At 33.0% G+C, this 12,112-nt stretch overlaps 1 protein-coding gene across 1 annotated transcript; it reads right to left on the bottom strand.

Moving 5' to 3' along the window:
* Positions 1-2,857, bottom strand: LOC106719687 (circadian clock-controlled protein daywake). Its single transcript, XM_014514084.2, has 5 exons — positions 2,735-2,857; positions 1,783-2,002; positions 1,038-1,168; positions 504-656; positions 1-188 (listed from the first exon to the last, which is right to left on the bottom strand). The coding sequence occupies exons 1-5, from the start codon at positions 2,790-2,792 to the stop codon at positions 37-39; spliced, it is 714 nt and encodes a 237-aa protein (XP_014369570.2). The 5' UTR covers positions 2,793-2,857; the 3' UTR covers positions 1-36.
* Positions 2,858-12,112: the final 9,255 nt, after the last annotated feature.

Genomic DNA, 12,112 nt, shown 5'->3' with positions numbered 1-12,112 from the left:
TATTCAAAGATATAAATCGCCACCGCGTGAAACTTGTTAAACGTGAGCGATATCTGCAATAGGATTTTTAGAAAAGAATCCAGCAATGCTCTTGAAAACCTTTTTAGCGGATTCTTCTAACATTGGACCTCCGAATTCCTTTGTTATTTCCTTCCAGTTTTCATTCAAGAACATCATCATTGCGTCACCTAAAATAAAAGGAAACGAACAAACATACCGTAAGAAAAAATAAAAATAAATGTTAGAGGAGGAAAGGCTGATGATTCATGGGCGCTATGGCTCGACTCTGTTTAGTATGTTTTATAGGACCACTATTTCACTAGCGCAGCTAACCGACTTTTTATCTTCGAGCAATGTATTTGTGTTTTCACTGGTGCAGTCGAGTGCGTCTAACTCGCGGGACGATTCACTTAGGGGAAAAAGAGTTTAAACTTTAACTCTTTCTTCAGATTTGCTTTCCTCTACCCAATCCTATGTCCGGGCTGGTATTTTAAAATACTTACTCAGTTCTTTATTTCCGTTAAACAAATTTGTGAAATCGAAGTGGGCGCCATCTTTGACTTCATATTCGTAATTGAACGAAGTTGGTTTGACAAGTTCCTTGCCATCTTTTTTCTCAATGTCATAGTTAAGTATCAATTTGATTTTCAAATTTTCTGGAAATCAAGGATACAATATTATTTATGTATTTATTATGAGTGACATCCCCCGCCGAGGATCTCAAGTCTAGCTTAAATTATGTATAATTAGGTATTAATCAACCACCCTCTCCCAATGCAGATTGGTAGACTTTACACCATCTTTTAATTTACTCGCTGATATATGGGAAAGGCCTATGCCCAGCAGTGGGCAGATAAAGGCTGATGGTGATGATGATGATGATATGCAGGTCTTACGATGTTTCGTTTCGCCGCAAGAAAATCGGTTTAATATACATACTCCTTTACAATAAAAACAAATATTACGTTATTCTTTTATAAATCGAGTGAAATTGAATATTTATATAATTTAATAAAATTAGTGTTAAATTCACTTACTCAATTTAAGTTTCATTTGGCCATCACCTGTTATTGGCAAGATAAGCACGCGGCCCGCAGCGGTATAATGGCCTTTAATGCTACAGTCGACATGATAAGCAACATTTATTTTCTTATTTTTAACATCCCATCTGAAAATTAATATTGAGGAATTTAAAATTAGACCTTCTGCAGAAAAAATAAACGTAAAATACTTATTTGAAAGATCAATCTATATTGTATGTATATCTATATTGTATGAAATAAAAAACACTGCAAGCACATGGAAATTTTAAAACAATTGTATCCATATGAAACACCGGTAAAAACTGCAACGGTTTTAATAAAAACATATTCGTCACTTGACATTAAGTTTTCAAAACAACAATGGAATTACCCACAGCAAAAACATCTTTTGTTGTCGAATTTTATGAATGAATTCTAGTGTCACCTCATTCATCAACTTTTCGGCTGATGAATGAGGTGAATGACACTAGCCCAATTTAAGTTTTTCTTCCGCTGCCCTCCAATGAAGGATGGATTTGTCGGGATCGAGGATAGATAGCGAAAGGAACATATTTTTTTCATTTTTGTCCCGTCCGTCCAACAAAATTAGGTAGCTGCAACTCATTTTCCTATTGGTAGCTGTAAACGTTCGGAGGTCTGATTGCAAGTTAACCCTTTCTTTCCATTAAAAATCAAACACCAACTTAACTCCAAGGATAATTAAAATAGGTAACACTTATTTATATGTCAAATTACATACTTAACATCGTCTATAATGGAGTTCTTTAATCCTTTAACGGTGCCGTCGTTTAGACCGAACTTTAGGCCAGCTAGCTCAAATTTTACATCATCAAGTTTCATTACATCCAATACTTCAACTCCGTACTCTGGTATACCAGCCATGAAAATAGGGACCACCTTTTGAAAAGCCGGAATCATGCATGACGAGTCTTCTAATTTACATTTGTCCGCAGGCAAAACTGAAAATAAAACTCTATCAACGCGGTAAACAAAAACGACTGAACTTATTTGAATGTCATACGAATGAAATAAAAGTTTGGGTAAATAACAGAGACATTTTTACAAATAGTTATAGAAGAGACATACATATATTAAGAATATCTATATGAAAATTGTATATATAGATGGACAGTACAGCCTTTTATAGTAGTAGAGATATAGGACAGATGGATAACTTTCCTATTACGTAGGACGACAGTCAAGGTAAAGAGAGATGACAGTTGCTGTCAGTTTTGCATTAGAGAACTAAGAATAACTCTTGCTTAGTCGCGTAGAGTTAGCCGGCAATCAATAAAACAGTAGCACCGGTATGTTGAACGAACATGTTGGAACTTTATATGCTGATTTAAAAATTTAAACCATAGTCTAACTAAACCCATGGAAATGTCATCAGAAAAAATTAAACAAAGTCGGATAACGTATAATTTCCTCAACACTAAAATGATACAAATTTTAAATATTTTAACTCGTTAATTTATTATTTTTGTGACCGACCTTTTAATTGATAAAGTGGACAAGAAAGCAACAATTTTTACATCAGGACATTACACACATCAGTCCCGACCAAACCGGAAAAAACAATAGATAATTATGAAATTGGAAATTATAATAGGTCAATTTGATTCAAAACCAACTTATTAACCATGAACCCAATCCATCACTTTAAAATTAAATAAAAAATATGCTCTAACCTCCACAACTGGCTATCCCGATCAGAAGCACATCGAACAATAATATTGAATAAAACATTTTATAACTAGTCTCAAAAGTTCCGTGATAAATACTATTAAAAACTGCACTGTTGCAAAAGCGACCGAGAGTAAGAATTTATACTGACATCGAGGTAACAATGTACACGAGGATAGTAAAAAAAAACACCATTACTGAGTCATTACATCGTTATTACACTAATATAGGTTATTAAAAATACTTTGTAAATATACGCAATAGATCTGAAACTGTTTAAGTACCTAATTTACGGTTTTATTTAATCTTAAAACCAAAAAAAAATCAGTGTTTCTTTTTAATATAATAATAATAATAATAATAAATCTAAAAAATGAAATATAATTTATCAGCTTAATATTGGAAGTTGGTTCAACGACAAAGGCGATATCTTCTTTAAGTTATGGTGATGACGATGATGATGATGGTTTAATGAATTTTCGAGGTATTTAATCACTTTTACTTTGGCATACACCACGGGTCCAGCTAATAGTCTATTATTTTGTTTTTTGTTCGTGCGTACATACTGCAAGGTGTTACAGTTTTTAAAAGGCATCAGAAGGAGAAATACAGATATTCTACACATTTAACCCTGATGAAACGGGTAATACACATACCAATATTAACGGAAGTCCAATAGAGTTCCGCAATTCACTTCCCACTAAGGATCGGATCGAATATCGTGCAGCAAATTGCCACCGTATAGGTAAACTACATTGCACTATCATTTGTATTATTTCATCCCTTTCATTGTTTTGGACGAAACAGACAAAAAAAAATATGTAATACGTGAGTCACAGCATTCGAAATCCATAGTAAGAGCTGTGATTTATCTTGTTTACCTGGCTATTATAAGCTATCGACCTAATGAAGAAAAAAAAACAGCCTTTTGCTCACTAAAGATGTTGCAAGTCAACTTCTAAATAGCAATGACATTTGTCAAATTTGACTCAAAATACCTAAGCTCGAACAAGGATATCTGAGCTGATGAGAGAAGTGCTGCTGTCGCGGTTAGTTTTGTCAGAAAAATATGACGTGACATTTACAGTACAAAAAGGATCTTGTGACACTTTTTTGACGTTGATATATGGGTGCATGTGTGAAGTCATAATTTTAAATAATTTTAACTTATGTATAAAAAACTTTTACAGATTAAGAATATATAATACAGAATAACAAACGACTTCTATACCTCTGAACTGTTAGTAACGTCAAAAGGCACGTTTAAATCGTAACGAAACAAAAGCTGTCATTTCCAAGAAATAACCTAGCCATATAATAGAGATCAGTGATGACAATAAACTATAGACCGGTGGCCACTAGCGCTACCTACTTCAAGCTTCACGTTTTTCTGTGGGCAATGTAATGGGTATTGTCTAAATGTTATTTCACCGAAAAGGATAAGAACAAAACATCTTCGACCTCGATTTCAACTGTATATCTGTTAAAATCAATGAGACTGTATGCACCAATGCATGTGGAACAGTCCTTATAAAAAATCAAAACGCGGAAGTTACTTCGTACATCATATTCACTACAACTTGTTTTATTACGAGATATGCATACATATCTCTAACCTTGAACTTTAAACAATAACAAACTCGATTGGTATACGTTTATATGTGAATTCAATTAAAAAAAAAATATTTTAAATGCACTCATTATATTATATATGAATTTGCACTCATTTTAAATATATATTTTGTGGGAATAAAACAGTATCTGTTGGTTTTCTTTTTGTCCAATTGCAGGTCCGTTGCCTACCTATAATCGACGCGGGACACAGAAAGAAAACATTTCAGCTTCCTATGCGTCCCGTCCTCCGTCAAATCCAAATTACTTTCCTTATATGAAAAGGGTGGGTAGGGAAACAGAACTAAAATTAGGCCCCCAGCCCGACACTCGTCGGAGGAAACGTGGAGTTGATTCCAATACACTGCTGTCTTCTGTGTTGTCGTGGTATTAGCCGGCCTATTCGTGCAACCTATGTTGTTGTTGCTGGCGTCTACCACTGTTAAATTATTAAACAGGGTAGATAAGAGTTATTATTAAGCAAGGAAATAATTACATATTATTTTCATTACAAGTAAGTAAAGTACGTATTTATATTACGAGAACAAATCAATTCAAGTCAAGAGAACAAGTCATTAGTACTAATTACACGTTTATCTCGTGTTAAATAACATCTTAAATATTATATGGATATTTTAAAGACTTAATAATCATCATTAGGACTAATAATAATATGTTGTATTTTAAACGTTACAACTTTACTAACACAGATAACCACTTAAATTATTAAAATGATTGTTAATATACTCATTAAAATAAATTTACTGCAGCGACAGTGTTATTTTATGTTAATTGCGAACGTTATTACGTCTTAATGCGACTATAACTGTCCCTTGTTCGTAACAAGTTACTAACTTTATGCCGCAGAAAGTCGGAAAATTTTTCACTTTAACCATGTTTATTTCTTTGTTCGTTCGACCGCGTTCTCGACGTGACTCGACTTTATAACGACCCACTCCACATACATAGACAAAAGTCTTTTATTATTTTCATTATTTCCATGCAACACTTCCGGAATAAACTTAGCCGGTCAAAATAAAAACTAAGTTAGTGTTAAGTTATTGCGTTAATATAAATTTCGTTTAATTATTCTTAATGTTTTTATCGTGTGGACATTGCACAATGTAAATTCCTTCGAAAGTTTCCTCCCCACACCCCAAAAAAAATTATAACCTTCCTGACTTCACTTAGCAAATAACAACGTAAGTAGAGTTCAGTTAGAAAATTATAAACAGAAGGACAATATAAGTGAATCTGTTGAACTTAGTTAATAACAATTTAGATACAATTTTTTTTTCTAAAATCTTGTAACTTACGCCCTACTTTTCCAGGTAGTAATAGCCATGCGGTTTATAAATTAATATATGTGTGCTAAAAATCTATATAAAGGTAAGTTGGATTTAAAATTCCTTGTGACTTTAAATACAAATTACCTAAAGATGGATGTTCCATAAAAAAAACAGTATTGTAATACTTCGGCGTCGGCGGGGTGTGGATATTATAAAACTTAATTTTTTGGCCTTTTTTTATTATTATTACATCATGATACTAAAACCCGAAACTTTAATTAATTAAGAAATTTATGTCTCCTGAAAAAAGGGATATATATTTCCCAGAATTTTAAATTAAGAATTGGAAAATGGCGGAATAATTTTCCATTTGAAGAAACCTGAAGTACGAGCTCGTATACGAGCAGTAAATTGTTCCGGAATTTTTAAAGCTCACTACAAATGCAACTACCGTTCTTCCTTATGCCACGGTACCTGTTCTCATTTAACGAAACGCAGCCATAGTCAATATATTTTTATTTGGTCTATAATTCTATTATTTTTAGTCTTTGTATACGCTGCAATAGCACCGCAATGCAATAAGTTTATACAATGGGTCGCTACCCATCGCTCAGTCTCTTTTAACAAAAATAGACTTACAGATAAATAACAATTATGACTAGTTTCTGCCATTTCATTTTGCGTAAAATAATACGAATGAAATGAACGCAAGTCTGTTTACCGTAGAACTTCGAAGGTAATACATAATTTTAGTGCATGACAAAAATAATATCGTTGAGAACAGAGAAGTATAATATAATTAAAATCAACAAATTTAAAACTCGCTTATACCTATTAGTCCTGTCAATTTAGACATTCGAAGTTACATAAAGTCCCAACAAGCTGAATTTTGAAAATTGTTCAAAACATAATTATAAACAATGTCTAGAAGTTCCCCATCATTCCCGTGAATGGAAAAAAATTTATTCAAGGTCAAAGGTCAAAAAAATGAGTTTTTCGCGATTTTCAACAAAACGGTAAGTTTTATCATAAAAGTACCTCGGACAAAAATTGTAGATCATAAAATTATCTATAAAAAATGAATCAATACTTTTTTTCTTGCGAGCAACCGTTTCTGAGATATAACGATTCAAAAAGTTATAAAAGTTGTTATCGTCATAATATGCATGAGTACCTACTACCTGTTTAGATAAGCATCGATATGCATGTTTCGTTAAAAATATTAAAAAAAAACAAGTTCAATTAGCTTGTCTTCCTTCAACCTCAGTTGCTGCTCACCAACATCTTTTTCGAGTATATTACCAAGTTCAAGTGTGGCTTGGTTATCAGCTAGACCCTGTGAAATAATCCCTACTAAGAAAGATTTAACTTAACTCATTTCCTAATGATTTTAACTAGGGGTTAACCTTTCTTGGAAAGATGTACGCAGAGGTTTTTATAGGTAATTTTAGGATCTACAGCTCGGTCTAAGGTAATTTTTTTAATAAAACTCGCCATTTCGGCTATAATCGGGACTAAGCAATTTTTGATATTTTTAATCTTGAATATTATTTTTCAAATTGACGGGACTTATTGAGGATACCTTAGTTTGACCTTTTAGATATGTCAAAATGTCAATGTCATTTCAAATAAAGCCAATTCAAATTTTAAAATCTTTAAAAATTACAAAAAATCAGTTTTAAAATGTATTTTAAAATGTAAATTATTGGAAACAGGCACAAATAATATGGATTAACGTCGCTTTGTATTTACTTGCCTTTTGATGCTACAAATACTACTGCGTACACAACCCAGCCAACGATTGGTCATTTACCATTGAAGAGACTTAAACTTATATTCAGCAGGATAAGCGTGGCGTCAGAAATTTGATATCTCTCAGTGAATAAAGTTGTGAAAAACCAATGCAAGACTGATTATCAAGAATATAGAGGTGGTAAAGATTAACAGTACCACTGAAGTATGTGGTGATCAATAACTACTAGCGACAAGAGCTTAAAGTTTTTCTGTTTATATTGTTGTCTTACTCATTTTTATTTTTGCTGTATTTTGAATTATTTATTTGATATTATATTTAATTTTAAGAAATTCCTCCCAAGTAGGATTGGCGACAGGCAGGCGGCCGGCCGTAAAAACTTAAGCCAAAACTTTAAGGTTTATAAAACCTTGTGTGCCGACGTCCCACGTGATTTAGAAAAGGCCAGGAAGATGATGATGACCTTAGTTTGACCGTAGTATAGGCGAGCATAAAATTCGAGTGGCTAATATTTTTTAAAGTTGCACGTTGTAGATTCATTTATACAGCTCTATTTATTTTTATCAAACTTAGCGACGTTGACTTTATTGCAGTGACTATCGTCTACGTTAGCAAAGTTTCCGGTCGGTAACTAGAAAATCTCGTTAAGCAGCTTCCTTCTTTAGCTAATCAACTAAACGTTGCGCCGCGTGTTTATATATAAAGTAAATAAAACTTTTTCGTTCTGCTATCGAATTTTTCGCAGTTAAGTAAACTAATTCTATTTCAAGACGCTGTTTTTATTTTACTTATCCTTACATTTAAATATTTTCACATGTTTTTCCCGCATGAAATGTTTTCGTTCGAATAATGTGAAATTATTTGTGGTCTTGAAAGCGACGTTTTCCTCACGAAAACTTCCCGTTTTGCACGTAACAACGTCAAGGTGAGGTTTGAAATGTCGTTTTATGCACTTATTCCTATGCTGCGTAGGAAAATATACAAAGTAATTCTTATATTGTAGATGAAATACTTACCTTAAAAAAAAAATTGGTCATTGTCTTTACTTAATATTTAAATTAAATTTATGAGTAAATGTGAATAACATATGAAAATAAAATTATATTGCATGAAAAAAATAGTTCTCAAAACGTTAATAGGAATGCAGTTACATAAATTCGAAATCTAAAGAACCCTAAATATTTCGTATTGTGCGTATACCATTGATCTGCTCTGTGAGTAATGTATTGAAGAGATATTGCCATGATCACTAAGGGAGTTGGCAACATTACTGTGGTCCAAATGAGCTCCGCCATTAACAGGGTTCATACTAATTGGGTACTCCTTTTAACTATCTGAGCTAGGGTAATTATTCAAACAAACGACCCAAAACAACAATAAGCATGATTGCCTATTTGTCAATGGTTTGAGCCATTCACCGACAGGCAGGTTAAGCAGATGAAAATAAAAGGTTAATTCCAGAGCTGGGCATTAACTCGTTAATCCGTTAATCGTTAATTAACGAAGTTAACATTTTGCTTAGCGGATTAACTTTTAAGTTAACTTCAAAAAGTGTTAACGCTTTTGTTAACTTCCGTTAAACTCAACTTCCGTTAATAAAAGTCCGTTAATCGTTAAATTGAAGAATGAAGACTTTATTGTTTGGGCATAGTTCCCTTTGCCTACCCAGAATGGGTGAAGAAAACAAAAAAAAATCTCTGTTTGTATTATTTTACGGTTGGCACCATTTTTCAAACATTTTAGTTGGTTGAGTTTGTTGTGTTTTTATTATTCTATTAAATTGCTTCATTTTTTCGCAACTGTATTAAAAAATAGTTGTTCAATGCACTTGCGGAACTGTCATTAGAACTTGTTCCAACTGTCAACCCTCACTTTCAGCTGCGCCTCGGCTCGGGTAGACATTTGTCGGATCTCTTTGCAATGACAGGCTTTCCGCACTCGTAATGAAATATACTATAATGCATTCATACTTGTCTCTAACACTAATGTGTTATAGAATGTATAGTCAAATAACTATTTAAAACAAGTGTCGTCACAATAAGAGCGAAATTAGTATGTATAATTTTAGTATGGTTAACTGTTAACGATTAACTTTAACTTGCGTTAAATTTTCAAGAATTTAACGCTTTAACGATTAACGAAGTTAATTTTTTAATTAACGATTAACGAAGCTAACTTTTTGATTAACTGTGCCCACCTATGGTTAATTCCATTAGCTTACCCGATAACCAAAAAGTACGTATGTTTAGGTGCTCGCAATTCAGTAATCTCTCGTAACGTAGGCCTTTCTAAACGCAAATTCAATCAAAAATCTTGCCTCAAATAGAGAGACCTGGCAACGTCGGTTTCTGAGACCAAAATCTCGGGATAAAACATATTGTCATGCGTATGCTTATCTTTAATAAAACAGAGATAACAATTTGTTTTAAACGGGGACCAAAGTCAAAAAAAAATCTGAGACCAAAGTCAGATTTTTTTTTTATGAAATATTTTTTTTTTTAAATTTTGGTCGCATATAATAGGTACTTACATCATTTTTCTTTTCAGTATAAACTATGCACGAATCCACTTTGTAAATTATAATACCAGCTATCTTATAAATAACAAAATCATTTCTACGTTGAACATAACCATATTGCTAGAATTCTATCAAGTTTAAAGCAAAATCCTCTGCCATTTTGCTCGTGCAGCTCGTGCTCTTGGACGGCTTACGTTCATTTTCATAAAATGTGAATGGATTTAATATTACTTTCAAGGAATAGTACATTTAAATGTCCAATTGAAAAAGATATTTATCATTGCAGCGATGGCTTACTGCATTAATATTTATGCTACAATCGAATTTGTTCTAACATTGAATAAGTTCTATCGCGTAGAAAATTAAATTCCTTCCTTTAGAGTGGATAGAGCAATGTATAGGGCACGGTTCTTTTCAATCTCGACATAATTTGAATTTCATTTCAGTTTCGACTTGAGACTTGTGGTCGGATCTCGTTTCTATGCAAATTGTAACAAATAGCTTTGACTCTAACAAATGAATTATTTGATCGACACAGACAAACGTGAAGCAATTACATGTGTCAATTGCTCTAAATGTAGTTGTGTAGTATGTACAGAAAAAGACACGTTACTCATTTAATCGCTTCGTGTACAAAGCAACGTAAACCGTCGAAACTAATATTGTATGGTTGCGTCGCGAGAATAGCGTTGAACACTCCGTACACACAACGTTGAAAATCCGACGCGAATCCTCTATTCGGTCAGTAGAGGCATAGCGTCTTCATGTCAACTGTTTTCGAAGACGTTATCTTGTGTGTGAAGGGCCTTAGATGTTACTATGGAAAGTTTCTTAAATTTCCACTAAATAAACCGAAAACGTGCCGAGAAAGCAATACAACGAGTGCAAAATGCGTGTATTAGATACTGCTTTGCAGTACCAAAACGAGAGCACGTAACGCCTTTTATGAACAAAAACATCCTTAACATGAGGGCTTGAAGAGAACTCCAATACGCTTGTCTAACTCAGAAAGTGATTTGGAAACAGAACCCGACATACTTATTTGAGTTATTAACCTTTAGAAGAAACGCTGTTAATAGAAATCTAAGATCGGCTAGTGAGAACTTACTGGCTGTAGCGTATTCAAGATCGGCTAGATTTAATGGTTGTTTTAAATTTAATGCATCTAAGATTTGGAATGACCTGCCACCTCCAATGCAAAAAAATAAATATAAAACTGTTTTACTGAGGAGACAATGTTTGAGTCAAAACCTACGTTACTTTAACATTAAAAAAACTAAATTACCCTTATAACCGGTCTGTATTGTGCCGTTATTAAACCTTCAGTCCTGAATAAATATTTAATTGAATAAATACTTTATCGATTTTTAAACACACTGCACATATGTGTATGTATTTTATGTATGTATTATATATATCTTTATATATTTTATGGATATGTTTATATGTGTATTATGTGTATATATATATATATATCTCTCAATATATATAAATCTCGTGGCACAATGTTTGTCCTCAATGGACTCCTAAACCACTTAACCGATTATAATAAAATTCGCACACCATGTGCAGTTCGATCCAACTTGAAAGATAGGATAGTTTAAATCTCAAATTATAGTCGCAATTTTAATTTATTGCTAATTATTTGTCTGTTATTATTTGACAGTCACAATTATCTGTTAACTCCAAATGATTCTAACAGATGTCGATACCTTTCGACTGTGTTGAGTAAGTAATCAATAGATGGCGCTGCTATGGTAAATCTACGAACATGTCATATAAGCTTATTAACTGCGCGCGGACAGAGTCGCGGGTGACAGCTAGTATATATATATATGGACATGGACATGTGTATATATGTATGTATTTCTTTAAATTTATCTCTATCGCACAAACAAACGCACACACATACACACGCGCACACACATGAATGAATGAATGGCTGAACTCTCAACTGCCCCTGTACTAAATTATCTGCACCTTGTTAGAGTAATTACGGGGAGGCTGAAAACCAGCGCGGCCTTCAGTGACAAGCTGGAGGCAGCATCAGCTGAGCCTCTTCCCATTAGCCAAGAACTATTTTTTTTTCTCTTTAATTGATATCTTTATAAGTGTAATTTGTTTTGTTTTTGGTTGATAAACTGGATTTTATTTTTTTATTTAAAACTAAATCTTATTCATACTACAAATGAGAAAGTTAAGATGGATGGAT

This window comes from Papilio machaon, chromosome 11, assembly GCF_912999745.1.
Source record: "Papilio machaon chromosome 11, ilPapMach1.1, whole genome shotgun sequence".
In the NCBI taxonomy this organism is placed as follows: Eukaryota; Metazoa; Arthropoda; class Insecta; order Lepidoptera; family Papilionidae; genus Papilio; species Papilio machaon.
This window is presented reverse-complemented; position numbering and strand designations above follow the sequence as displayed.